This window comes from Beauveria bassiana (genome assembly GCF_000280675.1).
Source record: "Beauveria bassiana ARSEF 2860 unplaced genomic scaffold BBA_S00013, whole genome shotgun sequence".
Classification (NCBI taxonomy): Eukaryota; Fungi; Ascomycota; class Sordariomycetes; order Hypocreales; family Cordycipitaceae; genus Beauveria; species Beauveria bassiana.
The window spans coordinates 205,362-224,390 of NW_007930848.1; the positions used below are offsets into that span (position 1 = coordinate 205,362).

At 53.3% G+C, this 19,029-nt stretch overlaps 5 protein-coding genes across 5 annotated transcripts; 3 read left to right on the plus strand and 2 right to left on the minus strand.

Moving 5' to 3' along the window:
- Positions 1-2,133: 2,133 nt before the first annotated feature.
- Positions 2,134-3,219, minus strand: BBA_05177 (enoyl reductase; the record flags this gene model as incomplete). The annotated part of the gene is made up of 1 exon (XM_008600274.1): positions 2,134-3,219. The coding sequence occupies one exon, from the start codon at positions 3,217-3,219 to the stop codon at positions 2,134-2,136; it is 1,086 nt and encodes a 361-aa protein (XP_008598496.1).
- A 3,125-nt stretch (positions 3,220-6,344) lies between these two features.
- BBA_05178 (C6 finger domain protein) lies at positions 6,345-8,694 on the plus strand (the record flags this gene model as incomplete). Its single annotated transcript, XM_008600275.1, has 2 exons — positions 6,345-6,404; positions 6,661-8,694. 2 exons carry the CDS (start codon positions 6,345-6,347, stop codon positions 8,692-8,694), a joined length of 2,094 nt encoding a protein of 697 aa, XP_008598497.1.
- A 604-nt stretch (positions 8,695-9,298) lies between these two features.
- On the minus strand, positions 9,299-13,658 carry BBA_05179 (nonribosomal siderophore peptide synthase SidC; the record flags this gene model as incomplete). Its single annotated transcript, XM_008600276.1, has 2 exons — positions 9,299-13,156; positions 13,263-13,658. The coding sequence occupies 2 exons, from the start codon at positions 13,656-13,658 to the stop codon at positions 9,299-9,301; spliced, it is 4,254 nt and encodes a 1,417-aa protein (XP_008598498.1).
- A 1,780-nt stretch (positions 13,659-15,438) lies between these two features.
- BBA_05180 (uncharacterized protein) lies at positions 15,439-16,197 on the plus strand (the record flags this gene model as incomplete). The annotated part of the gene is made up of 1 exon (XM_008600277.1): positions 15,439-16,197. The coding sequence occupies one exon, from the start codon at positions 15,439-15,441 to the stop codon at positions 16,195-16,197; it is 759 nt and encodes a 252-aa protein (XP_008598499.1).
- Positions 16,198-17,449: 1,252 nt separating this feature from the next.
- Positions 17,450-18,724, plus strand: BBA_05181 (alpha/beta fold family hydrolase; the record flags this gene model as incomplete). The annotated part of the gene is made up of 3 exons (XM_008600278.1): positions 17,450-17,727; positions 17,786-17,988; positions 18,042-18,724. The coding sequence occupies 3 exons, from the start codon at positions 17,450-17,452 to the stop codon at positions 18,722-18,724; spliced, it is 1,164 nt and encodes a 387-aa protein (XP_008598500.1).
- Positions 18,725-19,029: the final 305 nt, after the last annotated feature.

A 19,029-nucleotide genomic window follows, 5' to 3' on the forward strand; every position in this document is an offset into this window, starting at 1 on the left:
GTCGGAGAGGCTTAAGTCAGCGATGCTGATGATGCGACCAGGGATGAAGGTGAAGAGTTGCCGCTTACTGGGGATGGAGCACAGTGCGAGAGTGCGAGAGCCACAGACAAAATGGAGGTGGGGGGAGGGGGGTGGATTGGATGCCACCAAGCCACCTGGTGGGATGACCAACCCCAGATCTAAATAATCATCTATGGACCGATCTGAACGAGCCAAGCTGTGGAAAAGAAATGGTACCTTCCCGCCCATCCCACTCGGCCGTAATACATATGGTGCATTGCGTAAACAGGGGTTCCGGGCATTTACCCTTTGAGGTCAAGAGCATAGATGGCCAAGATGGCGAATTCGGAAGAATAGCATGTTTCTCAGGATATTCGTCGAGTACTTGCCACGCCCCTGGATAATAATTAGTGGTTAGTTAGCCGGGCGCCATTTTAGTCAGGCCGCCATCTCCGTCTCGAATTAGCCTACGGATTAGGTTGAGGTTTGATGTTTACCACGTGGGAAGCAAGACATGCAGACTATCAAATTATACTGCATATATTTCACAACTTCTTTTAGGCCGCCTCTGTTCGTGATGGGTTGAAGAGCGAATCATCCTTTGTTGGCAGACAGTTTTGCAATTTAATGTGGTGACTAGTCAATTTACGCTCTGCTATACAGTTTAGACAACTACATTTGAAATGAGAAATCACCAGCCCAGCCAGATGCGAAACTTGGTCGCTACGACGATACTTTTCTAGAACCGCGAAAGAACAAATTAAAATTAAAATTAAACTCTCAACTTTTCCAGAGACAACAAACCGGATTATGGCATTGCCCATGTTACGATGGTGCATTTTGCTGACTGAGACTTGCCAACACCTGCATCCGCCCGTCAGCACTTGTGAAGGAGAGTTGCCGTGCAGCCGAGACGCTCAATTTGGCTCATGACTTTTTGCTCCATATTGACAGATTGACACGACCAAGGATCTGAACCGTGTAGACTTTTCACCGACGACGGTTAACCTACCGACTCGACCCCCCCCCCCCCCCCCCCCACCGGGTGAATTGATCAAGTGGTCAGTTAGCGAACCTCAGCCGCAAAAAAGGCTTTGACCTCGCCATACTACATACAGTAGCTAGTGTGATTCCAGTGATGACACGAGGGTACAAGGTAAAGTCAACCTTGCCGCCTTCTTCGTATACAAAGAGTCGAAAGGCATCATGGGGCTTAAACACGCCTCCTGCAGCCCTTCACATTGAATCATCGCTGTTTAGATAGAAAAAATATCAGTTCAACACAATCCTGTAGGGCTGCCGGTCTTGTCATGGCTTTGCCTTCTCATGCCGTCAAACTACCCTGCATGAGGCGATAGCGAACGTGGATGCTGGACCGATGCACCTCTTTGGCCCAGTAGACGGGGTCAATTCAGCCCTGTAAGTACGCCCCTTTCATGTGGATAATTTAGCAAATACGAGTTACGGAAGGTGTTGCGAAATGACTACCCGCCGCGCTGAAGCCATCACAAAGGTGCAGAAATATAGGACTGAAACCTCCGGCAGCCACCATCGAAAAAAAAAAAAAAAGGTTTCTAGAACAGGAAATGCGTATCTCGTTTTGCAAAGATTTTGCTGCAGAATTCTGAGGTTCAGAACGCCCAAGTGAGCTTAGCTAAGATCGAAGCAGCACCATCTTGTCGCGATACGACGTTACTCCAATTCACTAGCCCAGTAGGCTGTGGCTAGCTTGGTCGCTCGCAGAGCTAGCTGATCATGTCAGAAACGCATGAATACGAAATCTGAGTGGTAAAGCACAGAGTGAACAATGGTTGGTAATGAGATTGGTATGAAGAAGTTGGAGGAACAAATCTATGTAATCGTATGTGTGTGTGTCTTGTAAAGCCAACGGGCTAGTTGCTATCCCGTAACTAATAACTAGCTAACTAGTCAATTGCCGTACCAATGTAAGCACAAGGTCAGCTCGCATCGGCACTTCAAACGCGTTTCAGTGGCGCCCCGCTGTCGAAAAGGTGTATATTGATGTAAAGGCAAAATTGAGAAAATATACAAAAGTCGCTTTTTTTTGGTAGTTTTTTGAGTGGTGCGTGCGCACCCGCGTGGTTGTTTTCGAATTCGGACAGAAGGAACCTTTTAGTTCTTGATCTCGTAGACAAGCTTGAAGCCGTTGACTTCCTTGCGGCGAATCATCTCAATACCCTCGAGAATGCCCTCAAAGCCACCCTGCATGGCCTGGGCCGGGTGGTTCTTCAGCTGACCAGCGTCCAGGCGGGTCTGGGCAGCGGCGTAGAGGTCCTCGCAGAAGGAGCGAGCATCGGGATCGGGCTCACGGCCGTAGGGGGCGGGCCACATGGAGCCACGGCCCTTGACGGTCGAGCCGAGGATCCAGTCGGGCTTGACAACACGGCGGGTGGCCTGGGTCTCGGGAAAGGGGTCGAGGGCGCAGTAGCGGCCACCGGCACGACCAACGGCCTCGTAGCAAATCTTCATGGAGGAGGCGAGGGTGATGCAGTCAATGGCGTAGGCGAGAGCGTTGCCGGTGTAAGCGCGAATGTCCTTTGCGCAGGTGGGGGAGTGGTAGTCAAAGACCGTCTCGGCACCGTAGGAGAGGACAAACTCGTTGTGGTGTGGGGAGCAGGTGGCAATGGGCCGGAGACCGGCGTTCTTGAGCAGCTGGATGGCCATGGTGCCGGTCGAGGTAGAGCCGCCGTAGACCAGCACATAAGGCCGCTTGTCGCCAGTCGCCGGGCTGTCCATGGTGGAGGGGATCTTCATGCTGAACCACAGCGCCATGCCGGCCGAAGCCAGCGAGGTGCTCATGCAGGCGGCGTCGGTAAAGGACATGTCGTCGGGGATCTTGAGCGTGAGGCTGGCGGGCGTCGAGGCGTACTCGCAAAAGGCACCGCCGCTGGGACGCTTGACGTCCATGCTGTCGGCGGAGCCGAGCACCCTGTCGCCAATCTTGACGTCCTTTGTAATGTTGGAGCCGACGGCGACGACGGTGCCGGCAAAGTCGAACCCGAGAATGGCGCCCTCGGCGGCGAAGCCCTTGAACATCTTGGTGTCGACGGGATTCAGAGCGAGAGCAGCAGTCTTGACGAGGACCGCGTCGGGCTCGAGCTCAATGACGGGAACGTTGCTATCAATCTTGAGGGTGCCGTCGGCGTCGGCCGCGATAATGGCAGTCTGAGTCCGGGGGATAGCGACTTGAGCAGCCATTGTGAATGCGTGTGATGTGTGAGTCGAACAAAAAAAAGAGGAATATTAGAGGTAGTTGACGTGAAAGAGTCGCAGCGCAAAAACACAGCCACGGCAAGCAATCAACTAGGCTCTGGTAGACTGTATGCAAGACTTTGTTTGTATAGCTGTAGGCAAAAGAATCTGAGATGGTTGGAGGATGTCAATAAGTTAAAATGCTTCGTCGTGCGTGTAAGTGCGAGTGTTTCAGTATGCAGATGTAATAAGATGTCTAAAATGCGAGCAATGATGATAAAATATGGTTGGGACTGGACAGGAGTAGACTATAATATACACAAGACATCTGACTGACATCTGACTGACAGAAGAGGTAATGCTAAATTATGAAGTGGAAATCTGGACTATACTGGGCTGGCTTGGCTGTTGCAACACGCAACGGCAAGCTGATCCGTGCTTGTGCGCAGGTTCTGGAGGAAGCTGACGCCGGCAATCATGACCAGATTCTGTAGATACGGAAAACGGGGGAGAAGACGAAAGTAGGCAATGCAGGGCCGATGGGAAATGGGGCCTGAGGGCTGCACCGGGAAACCTATAAGAGGCAATCTGGGGAGGAGAGCACTAGGCTGAATCAAGCACCGCGTCGATTGAGACTGACCAGTTTGATGGGAGCGTCGACTGGGACAGTATTGCGAGATGCAATGATGATTACAGGTAGCATAGGGAGTGGTACAGTGGGTTTCAGAGAACAAGGCGACTATATGGTGAACAGTCAGCAGTACCTGTAGAGAGTTTGTACTCTCAAACTTGATCCAAAGTAATGTTTTGAGTGGGTTGAGAGCATGGGCATATTTGTCAGTTAGTCGGGGATAGGTGGCGTTGGCCGATTATATTGGATGGATGATTAGGCAGTCAAAGAGCCGTTGTGAGAAGAATTGGCGGATGTACTGCAGAACCAGGAAATGGCCGGCAGATGGCTGCAACCTGAAGCGGTGGCAGCACGCTGAAGTGGAATAGCAGTAGTTAATAGTGAGATGGGAGAGTGCCTGCTGGCGCTTGTTAGATGGTCGGCGAGCCTGTGTGTGAGTGGTAGAGGGGATTGAGGGGGTCTTTTTTCGGAATGGAGGGGGAGTGGTGAATGAAGTCAGACTGTGACTGGTCACTCACGCGCTAGTTAGCTGCTGCCTCGTACGCTGTATATGGTATAGATGATCTGCAGGGCAAATCAAGAGAGTAGGGGTAGGGGTACCGGGGAGGAGCAGGGTCTCGGCCTGCGGTCGGGCGAGTGAGCGGCGAGGTGAGAAAAGGCGTGTGGCTGATAACGTGCAAGGTCGAAGTTGGTTAGAGGGACAAGGTCGATGGGGGTTGGCTCGGTGTGCGGTTAGTTTATTTAATGGGATGGCATGGCATGAGGGTAGCATGGAGAGTGGTGCAGAAGGGTTAGGATTAGAGGGCACGGGTTAGCAGTGCGCAGGCTCCGAGGACAAGAGCCTTGTCACAAGCTGCAGAAGGAGCATGACAATTTCGATGGGCTGTTCAATGAAATGAGTGGCGCAGAATGAGGTTGCAATGTGGTTTGCTAGTATTCTGCCTGCCTTGCTGGAGATGGGTAGTTTGATGTTGGACTGTCGCTGCATCAAAACCCGGCCAAGAGATGGGAATATCGTCAAAGTCTTGGACCGGGCGATATGGTGGATGCTGGCGCTACAAAGCCCGGAAAAGAGCTCCCGAAGGGCCCGGAGGTGGCTAAAGGAACCCGTTGATACAGCGCTTGAGCGCCTGTAAGGTACTACAGGCTGTACCTACAGGGCGTCTTGGGCTGTGGTTGGCCGAACGACTTGTCTGCAGGCAGTTGCGCATGAAGAAAATATGCAGCGAAATAAACATCAGGTATCGACAAGTTTCGCGTATCGGTTACCAAACCAAAAGAAAAAAAATAAAAAAAATAAAAAAATAAAATAAAAGGACCAAACCAAGCGTGAAAACAAGACAAGGTTGTCGGCAAACTTTACAAAGCAACTACGCCACACCCCCCGCTGCGTGTCAAGGGTTCTGTTGGTAGGGCCGAGGGCGTTAGGTGCGAGCGCCGGCAGCTAAGATCTGACTGCAAAGACGATCCCCACCGTTGCGGATGCGAGTTGGTGCCGTGTTAGCCGGAAAGCACACAACAGCTGACCGTTAGGGCGACGATGCAATCACTACACCCACTCTAGGTAGTTATGTAGGGCGATGACAAAGAATAACAGTGTAAGCTGGTATTGCCGTTGGATGCGGCGACGAAGCTGGCAGTTGGTTGGTTGCTGTTAATACAGCGCGTTTATCACTGTAAGCCGCCCTTTCATCGAGTCAACCTTCGGCCCAACACGGCAGCATTTAATCAAATCACACCGCTTGCTGCAGCCCAAACTTTTTCACCAGCCTGTACCTCGTTCTAGTGGCCTTGAACATTTCTTCATCTTGGTCTTTTTCACCTCAAGTTTGCTCACACTTCCCTTACTGCATGCTATTGATTAACAGCGTGCCAGCTACAGGCACAGGTGCCCAACACCCACTTTTATCAGGTTGACCCCTCTGTAAGCTAGTAAATGCCCTCTGTAAACCAGTAAATGCATCCGCTGCCTTGGCCTGGTCAACTCGTCAGAAGGACTCAATCGAGGGACCCCCCACTAAAAATAAAACAGCTCCTCTTCCTCCACCATCATCCGCCATCCCACCCATCATCATCCCCATACTCCATACATACACCACCATCGTTTGCCCGCTTCTCTTCTTTGTCAGACTCAGACACGATTTCTTTTTTAAACTCGTTAGCTTATTTTCCTTTCTAATCCTCTTGCATCTCCAACACCTTCATTATTTAGGTACGGTGTTTCCCGCTCGACTCTTTGTCGTAGAGGTTCCTCTTTCCGTCTACTTTTCCGTCCTCCCCTTCTCCATCTCCACCCCATCTTCCAGTCTGCTGCGACTCTACCGATTCCTTGCCCATCCCTACTCCATCTCAACGGCTTTCTGCTCGCTGCTTGCCTGCTTCACCTTCCGCTGCTACCTTGTTCCACGGGCACACCTCCCCTTCCTCTTGGACCTGCCGCACAGATACCCAACCCTTGCTCGGTACAAACGGCTGGCCGTTTGACTCCCCATCGTCAACCATGGTCTACTGCGGCAGGCCTTCCACAAGCTGCAACAATTGCAGAGCCAAAAAGAGACGAGTAAGTTTGGCCACATCTCCCCTTTGTCTACCTCACCCGCGCGCCATTCACCTCTCTGTCGGCGCTGGTACGATGCCGACGAAACAGTTGTTGCGCGACACTTGGCTGCGGCATTGGTAATGCGACTCTCTCAAGCTAGTCATGTACGCAGATGGCGGAGTTGAGAACAACATATGTCCATTGTCCAAGTTGCGACAACAGCGCGATGAAAGAAAATAAAAACTCATGCACTTACTAACGCGCAAAACCCCTCCAGTGCGATAAAGCTCATCCAGAATGCGGCCAATGTCGTCGCATGGGCCAAAAGTGCCCAGGCTACCGCGACCCCTCCAGCCTCATCTTTCGCGACGAAAGCAGCCAAGTCATTGACAAGGCTCGCTCAAGACTCAACAAGCGCTCCGCTTCCGCTTCGCAACAATCATCACAACCTGCGTCTGCCCAGCGCTCGCCGCCCACTTCTCACCCTTCCAGAGCACCTCGCTCGCAGCCTTCGCCGCATCACTTTCCTCCGCAAAGAATGTCGCCGGTCGAGGACATGCTCGGTGATATGGGTGAGGCCATGTTTGCCAGCAATTCATTCAACTTTGACTTGCTCGGCTTCAACACTCCCTTCAACACCGATGGTGGCCTCTTTACCCTCTCTACAGACAGCTCCGATGCCATGATGACGGGCACAGATCCCGCATCCGCCAGCGCCATCCATTCTGGAGCTGTTTCGGCCGTCGATGTGCCCCGCGATTATCCTTCCCACCGCTCCCCAACTGGAATGGAGCTTGCCTCCACGGCTGCCTCCCCCAATGGCTCCAGCCATGAGGGCAGCATCCAACGGCCGCTGTCTTTGCCTCTGGATATGATTGGCCTCGATTTCTTTCTCACACATTACGTCGTTCACCAGTCCGGCCCGTCCACGGGGTTTCTCGATTATGTAGTCACAATCTTGGCTCGCGAAGAGGGTCATGAGCTGCTCGAAGGTGCTGTCCTTGCTGTCGGCTTTAGTGGTCTGGCCCGTACCACCAAGCAAACCGACCTCATGTGCCGCTCCATCATGATGTACACGCACACCATGGAACGTGTGAACCGCGCCCTGGCTGATCCCGTAGCTGCGCGTCGCGACAGCACAATCGTCACTGTGCTTGTTTTGGCGCTGTACGAGTTTAGCAAAGCTTCCCTCGATGGCTGGAAACAGCACATTGACGGTGCCGTCTCCTTGCTAAACGTCCGTGGCAAGTCGCAGTTTGCCACTACCACTGGTCTGCAAATCTTCAAGGATGTTTTTACACAACTCCTGACAAACTGCCTGCGCATCGGCGTTCCCATGCCATCCAGCCTGCGCATGCTGCGCACCGAGGCGTCCAAGGCATTTTCTGTCTCGGACCCGTACTGGATTGGCGCCAGCGCCATGGTCGAGCTCCTCGACCTTTACCACCAAATCTCACCGGGTGGCTACACGTACATCAACCACAACCCCAATACTCCCGTTCCCAACAACTCATCCTCCATGCCCGCTCTTTCTTCCAACTCATCCAAAAACGCTGCACCAAATTTGACCATTGAAGAACTCGAGCGGTTCCTGTCTCAAGCTCTTGACATCGACTACCGCCTAGAGAGCAGTTTTGCCGAATGCCCTCCGGAATGGTGCTACGCCGTCATGCCAAATCCCCCGGCCCCCACCCTCGACACTACACGTTTCCATGGCGAAGTGCACCACCTTTACCACGACGTATACATTGCCAATGTTTGGAACAGGATGCGCACCTGCCGCATTCTGGCCAATCATGCCATTGGCTATCTGCTGCTACGCGGTGCCAACATTGACCCCAACTGGTTCTTCTCGAACAACTACGTCGACCGCCTCCAAGGCGTCTCCAAGACCATGGCTCACATCCGCGCCGACTTGCTCGCTGCCGTGCCCCAGCTCATGGGCTACGTGACCTCGCCGGCCCAGCAGCAGGTCCAGCACGAACAGCAAATGTATCGTCCCAGGGGCATGACCCCTGTGGCAACGTCGGACTCGGGCATCGACGTGGGGGATGCCACTTCCCCACCATACTCGCCCACGTCCGTCTTTGGGTCCTCTGAGCCCGTCAGCGGCTACACGGGTTCGGCCGCCGGCTGCTACTTCGCCACATGGGTGTTACTGACTGTGGGCTGCATGCACAGCCTGACGGACGAGACTCGTGCTTGGACAGTGACGCAGCTGAGGCGTATCAGCACGCAGGCCGGCTTTACGCAGGCGGATGACTTTGCTAAATTTGTCGAGCATCATAACCTCCGTCCACCTCTAAAGTAGTGAACTTTGTCTTTTTTCCTTCTTTTTCGTCTTGTATATCACTCTTCTTTTGGCACATGACATTGATAGACTTTTTGTATATATCTTCTAGACGGCGTTGTTGGTGTCGGGCGGCTGGCTTACTAGCCTAAATCTGCATGTCAGCGATTTGTTCTTGGACTGTTTTTATCCCCAATGTCTTGATTTAGATGGAGCTTTACAACAAAGTCGCGAAGCACCGCTACGTATATAACTACATGTTTTAAACTCTGCTTGCAATCTAAAACATGAACAATCTACATCTCTGTTTGCGACCCTGCGTCTCTTGTCGTGTTATGATTTTACACAGCGGCGCATGACACCACTTTGAGCCCAAGATCGACAACAGCGCAGTTCTTGACACTTTGTAAGAATGAAGGGGGAAAAGGTCATTGAGAGCTCTAATTACTAGAATATGTGCAAAGAATAGAAATTGCTCGTTCGAGACAGAAAAAAACTCGTTTCGGAAAAAAAAAAAAGAAATACATGCTCAAATTCAAATCTTCAGATACTAATTAAACTTGCCGACATATCACCGCCCGTTGCTGTCCCCTGCCTCCGTATTCTGTTGGTCCGTTTCCTAAAATTAGGCAGAGACATCCATGGAGGCGCCACCAGCATCAGCAGCATCAGCCTTGACAAACGCCACCGGGTCAAACTCGGCGTCGGGCTCGCTGAGTATGCGCACGAGGCTGGCCTCGAGGGCGGCGTTGAGGCCCTGGGCCCACGCCTTGGTCATAAACTCGTAACCCGGCCACGTCGGGACGTACGAGCAGCGGATACGCAGCTTCTCGTCGGCGCGGTCAAAGCCTTGCCAGAGCTCCATCAGCAGCGGGTAGCCGGTAAAAGTCTCCTGCCAGGGGGGCAGGAGGTTCTCCTCGCGGTTGAACCCGGGTAGGTCGTCGACGACTATGCTTTCGCTGTCGGTTGAGGCAGAGACGCAGGTCGTCGGCGGCTTGGGATAGGCTTGCAAGATAATGGAGCTGTCCATGCGGCGGCCCGTCTTGGCAAAGTCGACGGTCGTGCAAGGCATCTGCGCGTGTGGCATCTGGCCGATGTGCTCGGCAAGCATGTGGCGGCACGCCTCGCGGTGCGTCGTCTTGGTGGCCCCGGAGCCGATGTGGTACTTGATGTACGCGGGCAGCGTCTCGAGCATGAGCGCGACGCAGTCGAGCGCCGCGGGTGTCTGGCGGCCGTGGATGACGGTCGCGAATTGCACCTCAACGTCGCTGTCGGCGCCGTCGAGCTTGGCAATCGTCTGCGCGAGCGCCATCGAGTAGGCGGCCTGCGTGACGGCCAGTGACGAGTTGAGGCCGTGCTTTCGCGTGCGCTCATTGAGGTCGTCGAGGCTGAGGCTCGAGACAAGAGTCTCGCACGCGACGTCGCCGTTGCGGAACGACTCCGAGTAGTCGCCTTGTACAGGCAGCGCGCGCTCGCCGAGCTTGAACCAGCCGGCGCCGGCGCGCTCGCGCATCCAGTACAAGCTCGTCTCGAGCCAGTCACCGCTGTAGTGCGCCTCGATGGGCAGGCGCACACCCTTGGGGCACTTGGCGGCAATGGTTGCCACGGTGTGTGGGTCATTGTACGCGCCGGCAATCTCGCGCCGCAGCACCTCGAGGCTGATGCCGTCATAAATCATGTGGAATAGCGACCACACCATGACGCAGTGCTCGCGATCCTCGTCGTAGATAAAGGTGACAACGGCGCCCGGGTGCGCCAGGTCCAGCACCTCATAGGCCGACTTTTGCGCCTGCTCAATCGTCTTAGTCCACAGGCTGTTGGGACTCTCGTCGTAGGTCGAGCATGTGATGCGGACAACGGGAAGCGCGGCACGCGGCGAATCTTTGCTCAGGACGACCTGCGCAAAGGGCGTGAGGGGGTGCTCGACCGGGCAGGTAATGGTGCGGAAAGCGTCGTGCTCGTTGAGCACAGCAAGGACGGCCGTTTCAAAGCGATCCAAGTCAAATATCTGAGGCACCTTGTAGGGAAAGTGCTCGATGTACGGCTTGCTGAGACCGAGCTCGTCCACGCACTCCTGAAAGAAGGCGACCATGCGAGTCTGCATGCCAGTTGAAGGAAGGACATGCTCAATGTCGTCGACCGGAATATCGAGATCCTTGGCGCACTGCTGGCGGCATTCGGCTTCAAAGTGCTTGAGCTTGGCCTTTAGCGGCAGGAAGAGTAGCTCCTCTTCGTCTTCAATCTCAATCGGGCCGTCGTTCATTTCGACATCAGCATCGGTATTATTGGTCGCGTGCAACTCAACGATGCGCTTGGTGAGGGCGTTGAGGCTGTTGCCGACCATGATGTCGTTGAGGGCGAGGCCCTCAACCTCGTGCTCTCGGAGTGTCTGCAGGATGCGCATGCCTTGAAGGCTGTCAATGCCCCATGTGTACAACGGCGTAGTGGCATCGGCGGAAGTGGCCGTCTCGCCAATGACAGACGTGATGGTCTTGACAATGAGCTCGCGGACGCTGTCCTCACTAGCAAAGTCCACCGCAATCTTGGTAACCTGGGCAGCAGGGACGGGCGTAGAGACACCAAACGTTTCTTGCGCCCACTTCTGGAGCACCTTGCGGTCGACCTTGCCACTGGCTGTGCGAGGGAGCTCCGCCAGGACTGTGTAGTCGCTGGGTCGCATCCAGATGGGTATAGTACGGTTCGCGACATCACGGCAGTCGGCGATGGCGGTCTCGTGAGCTTTGGCAGAGTCCAAGGCGTCGGCAAGCGAGAGGTAGGCCACGAGCTGGGCCTTGCCGAGCACAACGGTAGCAACTTCGCGGACAAGCTCTGACTTGGCAATGCTAGACTCAATCTCGCTCAGCTCGACACGACGACCGTTGAGCTTGACCTGCTCCATACTGAGACGGCCGAGAATCTCAACCTTGGGCTTGCCATCCGCGCTCCAGACGATGCGGCTTCTGTCGCCAGTCTTGTAGACGGGGCCAAGACCCAGGTGGCTGCCATCTTTGAAAGCAGCATTGGTTTCCTTGGGGCGATTGAGGTATCCAAAGCCTACCTGGGGTCCAATGATGGCAAGCTCACCAGTTAGAGGCGAAGGGATCTCAATTAGCTCATCCGAGTTAGGGTCGACGATGATGATGCCCGCGCAGCGTAGACAGTCACCAATGATGGAACCACGCGTGGTGACGGCGGACTCTTCGGTCGCGACAGCCATGGTAGCTTCGGTTGGGCCGTAAATATTGATGAGATGGCGCTGGGGCTCACCAGGGCCGCGCGGTGAGTCGTAGGAAAAGTTATCGATAGTGTATCTGTTAAGCAGCTCGCCACCAACGACAAGAGTTGTCAGAGATGGCACCTTGGCGGGGCGCAGGAGCGTGGCCAGACTGGGCACGGTGAAGATGGTGTTGGCCTGAAAGAGCTTAATGGTGCGCTCAATGTCGGTAAGCATGAGCGAGCGCTCAGCAACACAAATCGTGCCGGCGTTGCCCATCGTGATAAAGATTTCAATCAGACTAAGATCGAAAGTCGGCATAGCAAACTGCAGCCAGCGCAGCTCGGGACCAACTGCCAGGTGAGGGAAAATCTCATCGTGACCGCCAATGGCACAGCAGGCGGAAATGTGCGAGATTAAAACACCCTTTGGCTTACCAGTTGAGCCACTGGTATAGAGAATATAGGCAAGATCCTCTTCCCTGGGCTCTCGGGGCTGGGTAGGTGCAAGAGCCCCCACGGGTTTGTGTGCGCGCCAGGCCGGAATGTTGGCCAGATCGACCCAAATGATGTTTCGAAGGTATTCGGAAATATGAGGTTCGGCGGTATCAACAGCTAGACCAGGAAAGGGGTTGCTGCCGAGGCCGAGGACTACGGGAGCCTCGATATCCTCCAGGATAACCTGGACTCTCTCGGGAGGAGCATCGAGAGGGAGAGGACAGAAAGCACAACCAGCCTTCATGATGCCCATATAACCAGCGTAGAGCTGGGGGCAACCTGGTAGGTACAGCGGTACAATGTGCTGGCCGTTAAAGGGCTTGCTCCAGGCAACATTGGTCTCCAAAATGTGCAATTCCTTCATTAGGTTCTCCGCCAGCGCGTGAATCTCGCCAAAGGTCCACTTCTCAATCTGACCTGAGGCGTCGGAAATGTACTCAACGCACGAGTTATCGGGAGATTCGGTCGCGCGACGCTCAAAGGCGCTGTGGAATAGGGCAGGACAGTTCGCCTCGCTGCTGTACAGCTTTCGATCGCTCTTCAGCAGCGGCGGGCGGCTGATCATGGTGGACGGGCCATTTTGCCGACTAGAGAATGGCTCAGCCTTGTTCGAAGAGACGCCGGAATAGGTGGCAGGCTCGGGAGCGAGGTAGCGCGCGGCGAGCTCGAGAAGGTGTGTTGTAGATTCCGCGTGGCCGTTGCGCACGTCGACAAAGAGCTGCAGATCGGCAACATCACCACCTGCAGTGGGACAGACAGCGAGAACAAAAACCTATAGAGAAGAGTACAAGTCAGTACACTTATATAATTCGATTACTGCCTATCGACTTGTCGTTCAAATCGTGGGGTGGCTGTACGCAGCCCTCGTTTGTTCTTACACTGGACAGCTGCTTGGGGACTTTTGAGGCACTCCCGTGTGGGATGATCTGAATCTCAAAATCTAGTTGGCCGTCGGAAATAGGGGCTGTGAGAGGTGTGGAGGAGATGGTTATTCTATCGGAGGAAAAGGTGCGCAGTTGCTCATTGATGCCAATCGCCTTGGCCGTCACCAACAGACGCTCGGAACCCACGTCGGCTGTGAAAGCGACGTCTTCCAAGTCGGACACTGCAACAACAAATGCGCCGAATGCCTTTAATAGGGCATCGTTGGACCCCAAGACCGGTGTCGATTGGCGGGCAACCTGGTTATAGTCCGAAGGGGCCTCATAGTTGGCATCATCGAGGTTGCGAAAGGTAATGTCGAAGAAAGGCAGCTTGGTGCGGGGCACTGCCATTGTGAGTGGGTGTAACCTGAGACTAAGCCTGGTGATGGTGAGGAGAGGTTAAAAGAGAAGGGATGAAATGGGAGAGAAGAATGCAGATGCCACGCGGAAGGCTAAGATAATCAGATATGTAGAGATGGGAGACTCCGGTCTATATTATCAGATATATAAGAATAAAAATCATGCTTTAGCTATACACAAATCTCACATGTAGCCATGCGACGTCTTTTATGGCACTTGCCGTTTGGGGTCCAGCAGTAATACGCTTGTACGGTAACGTTTGTAAGACCACCGCTGTCCGATCCAGCAACGTCACAGTGAAACCCCAATAATTTCGATTGCGGCACGTTTCTACGCATAAAGGAGGCAGCGATGCTCGCCCTATGAGGAGACTGCCCAGCCCGCTCAGCGCTGCTCACGACCCTGTCGCTGTCGGGCTTACATGCTTACACTGGGGGAACCAAGCGAGGTAAGACGGTATAAGCACAAATGGGGTAGTCCAAGTCGGGAGTGTGGGGTCGAATCTAAAGAAACTCTCCATCAACATGAGGTGTAGGCGGCGCTCTGATTACATGACATGATCTGGTCTCGCCTCATCCTCTAGGGCAGACATCGTGGCAACACTAATCAATGTCAGTACAGAAGGTGCCGCCGCAGGTAACCGTCGCAAGGGCCCGACCGCTGCTGAGCTAAAAGAAAGCCATGAGCAACAGCAAAGAGAAATATGTACTAAATCACATTAAATAAACTAGTTAACCTCCACGGGTCATACGCTACGCAGGGCGGAAGCTATTGTTATTCGAGTCAGCACCAGTGCAAGGATAGCAGAGCTCTTGTTGGGGGCCTCCTTCTTTTGTTACAGCGCTCCATGCTAGCAAACTAGGCCGGTATAGTTGCTGATAGGACGCATCTTGACTGACTGGTCGCATCGGTCCTCCATTTGCCTATACATGACGGTCGCATAAATCACAGTCGCAAGGCAGCCCCGAATCTGGAAGCGCCTCATGTTTTCGCCTTGCACTTGTTTTCGGCCGAGATGACTCTGCCACAATGCCCCGTGTGGGCATTCCCGGACGCGGGAAATGGCAGTGGGCGGGAAATATTACCCGAATGGGACAGCTTGGAGACGGAACGGATTTCGGTTTTTGAGCAGCGCCTTGCGCGGCACTAACACCCAGCTAAATCAGGTATGCTTTGGGTTTCGCCAGATCGGATATCGGGTGCCCTCCCAAAGACATACACGCATAAGTCTTGATAGCTTGCGGCAAGCTCACAGAATGGCTTTTATCTTAGAACAGCCTTGCGGTTCAGCTTGCCCACCCGGTTAGCACGGCGCATCCTGAGACGTGTGCACTTACGTATGTTAACGCCATCTCGCCCTTTCACGTCATTCCCTTGCTTCGGGGTTCGCGCACTCACTCACCTTTGAGGCTACCACCACATTCTCCCATCTGTCATGCCATGCTAAATCGGGCCACTGCTCTCTTCCACCCGGCCGTTAAGCCCGTAAAAGACTTGGCGATCCGAAATAAGTTAAAACCTCACCGTCACCTCGCCCATGTTTCTAAAATATCACTCTGCAGTCATCAACGCGCACCTTGGCATCTCCAGTTGTCTTCTTAAATCCTCCAAAATAGCAATCCGTACCTTTGTCAACCCGCACAGTTCTTACTCGAGGTTTGGATTGCGTCGACTCCTCTATGAGCAAGAACAGCCATATTTGCGCCCCATTCACATCAAAAGGCCTTGGCGACTCTCCACCTGACGCATATCAATAATCTACACTGCCAAGATGACCAACTTCACATATCGTGATGGCATTGCTGTCCTGCAACTTATTGCTTTCATTCCCTGTCTATTCTTTGCCACCGTCCTCTGCTTCAAGCAGGGCATCAGAGCCGTCTCTGCCTGTTGGCGCTTCCTTCTGGTCCTTGGACTTTTGCGTGTTATCGCGGCCATCTGCCAGCTTCTTCTCATGACCCACAACGATCGCGGTATTGTCGTCACGAAGCTGACCTGCGATCTCCTTGGCATTGCGCCTTTGACCCTTGCCGCTGTCGGTCTTCTCCGCCGCGTCAACGCGACAGTCTTGTCTGTCCCCAAGCACGTTTTCCTCTTTGTCGACGTTGTCAGTCTGGCTGGTCTTGGTGTCGGTATTGGCGGTGCTGTCCAGGCAGTCGACAACAATACCATTCCGTCTCTTCTCAAGATTGCCCTGGCTCTTTTTGTTGCCTGTCTGGGGCTCATGTTCTGCATCCTTGGCTGGCTCACTGCTTCTGTCAACATTTTGCCGCGCAATGAGAAAATCACTCTCTATTCGATTTACGTCTGCGGACCCTTGCTCATTGTTCGCATGGTTTACGCCTGCATTGGCGACTTTGGCAACGATCCTCGCTTCAGCATCTTCAACGGCGATCCCACCATCTTTCTTTGCATGTCCGTCCTCGAGGAGATTTTTCTCATGATCATCTGCCTCTACGTCGGCTACATGTACCCACCTACAGTTTTTAAGAGCACCGCTCCCAAGTCTCGCTACATGAGCGAGGCTTGATTGACTACAAAAAAAAATACATAGACTCCATCACTTTTCTTGAATACTACATATACCAGCGTTGTATTATACCGCATTTGGAGGGGTTTTTTTTTTTTGTCCTTTCTTTTTCTTTTTTTCTCTTGCAAGGCGTCATGGTGTTCTTTGCGTTGTTGGTAGTCGGCTACACTACACCTGCTCGGGATGATTGTGTCATTAGGATTATTTTGGGAGGGATCAGGTTACATCCTTAGATTGATGACCAACCTCAACGAGTTCGAAAGAAACTTCTCTGGCGACCCCACCACATCTCACCAGTCAGTCAGCAGTACCTACCACAAAAGGTATATTCCGAAGCGTCGAACCATTTGGTGCCGCTGAGCCGTCGTCAGCACTTGTCCCATACGCCCTGGCCTCAGCTGCTGCGCCCGCCGAGAGCCGGGTATGCGACTGCTGGAAACTTTGGCGGGATTTGAGGATAAGGCGGAATCCCGAAATCCGGGTGGTTAAACCGACCACGCGGCCCGTTATGTCTCAGCAAATTAGACTAAAAGAGCCATAAACGGAGAATTGAGAACGTGCCAAATTTTAGATCAAGGCTGCGTTTATGTAGAGTCTGTAGGGTTGGGGAGCCTGTCGGAAACAACTTGTAAAAGCACAGGTAGCGATGCATCGGAATGCTTCCACATTCAGTTGGCGCGTGCTGACCTGTAAACCATGTCGTGGTCGCTAACTGCACTTGACAGGGCATGCACGTGTTATAGATCCTCACCGTAGTGAAGGGTAAATCAAATCTTGAGATTTGAATTGAGAGACTCGCGCAATTATCGATCAAAAGGCAGTTAGCTCTCATCTTCATTTATTCCATGTCTGCAGTACGTCTTCCTCGGGTCTTCTTGAATACGTGCTCATGGAAACCGTCCTCTGCGTCAAGCTGCAGTAAATCTACTACAGTATTGCCCATGTTCCTGCTGCTCGCATTGCTCAATACTGACAATAGTCGTGATGAGTTCTGTTTTGTAAATAATCAGATGATGAGTTGTTTATGCCCTCTTTTTTTCCCTCAGCCGCATCAATAGATTGCGGTGCCTTCCTTGGCGTAGGCGTGGAAATTTAGCGGCAGAAAGCGGGCGGCTAGCCATCTTCATACTAACGACGAGCTATTTGCCCTCATTAACGGGTTGGCACCAGCACCAGACTGCGCATCAGAGCAAGTCAAACAGACTGTACATAGCAGAAGATTCCGAATATTTTCGCACATTCTCCAACAGAAATGGCCGACCAAGACCCGCCACCGTCGGCGCGCGCTGAAGCGGCGGCCTACATCTCGCAGGCTAGCTTCCATAAAAAGTTCACCATGCCGGCGACGGCCGGCCATGGCGAGATGACGTTTAGCTACAGTGATGTTGGCGTCTCGCCAGAGGAGCAGACTGGCGCGACGCAGGTCCCGGTAGTACTATTCCATCCGGGCCTATTCGCCTCGAGATATGTTGGAGTATCCTTGCACGCTTTAGCAAAGCATCTGGGAATCCGCATTCTCACTGTTGACAGGTAGGTCTACTCGGCCAACGTAGTAGGCACGTTGCATATTAGCTAAGTCGATGCCTAGGCCCGGGTTTGGAAGCTCTACGGCGATTTCCGTCGAAAAGCGAGTCGACGTTTGGGTCGAGCTCGTGCCGCTACTCCTCGCCCATCTCAACATCCCTCACATCACAATTGTTTCGCACTGTGCCGGAACCGTCTACGCGCTCAATCTACTCTACCGATGTAGAGATATCTTGAATCCTGAGCGACCGATGGCTGTTCTATTGGGTATGTGTCTCGTCGACGTGAAGACATGGGTTCGTTTACTTACGCAACAACAGCACCATGGGTCGACCCGCAGCACTCCAAAATGACCATGATGCAAGTGGCACAATACATTCCTGCCCCTGCATACTCGCTATTCAACGGACTGAGCCGCTTCGCTGCTCGCGGCATGTTGACGACAGTATCAAGCAGCGAAGCCGTCTTCAACGCTTTCGGCATGGGAAAACGCTCGGAAGCAGAGGAGCGCGCCGTCCAGAGCTGGGACCAAGAGAATTCTCTCAAGCTTGAGCGAGAATGCGGTCTATCTACCAAATTCCAAGGCGCCCTCCAACTTCAGACCGTCGAGCACATCTTTTCGGAAAACACTGCCGGTTCGAGCGATGAGGCTCGCCACTGCGCGCGAAAAGTAGCACAGGGCAGCTGGGGAAAAGCAGACGACTATGCAGTCTTTGTGAAAGAGGTTGCTGAGCAAGAGCGATCAAGAAGGGTAAAGACAGCGGATGGCGTCTCTGCTGCCAAGTTGAAGGTTATGGCGTTCTTTGCCGCGACGGATAACATTGTGGGTGAGGGAGGACGCAAGTACGTTGAAAAGTGCTGGCAAGGCATATCGGGCGAGTTTGATGATGCGTTTGAGTTTAAGTACAAGACTATTGCTGGATCGGGCCACGATGAGCTGGTCGTTGCATTTGACGTATGGAAGGAGATTGTTGCCAACATTCGTGGCACCGAAGCTGAATAATGCGATTAGCTTTTGATATGATATAATTTCGTATTGCGTTGCCGAATTGGCGTGAATCACTGTTTCTGCAACGGCCGTCAGAGTTGGTGGTTGATTCGCGTCATGACGAGTTTCGACCATTCTGGCGGTCAGGAATGGTACCAAGGCCGCAAATGAAAGCCTGCACCACCCAAACCTCAAAGTTTCGACGGGAAATTCGTGAATCGACTTGCTGGTTGAAGCAAAAAAATTCGACGACACACGTTCAAGTGCCACGATTGTGTAACAGGCAGAAGGCTCGGCTGAGCTGGCCGAGAGGGGTTATC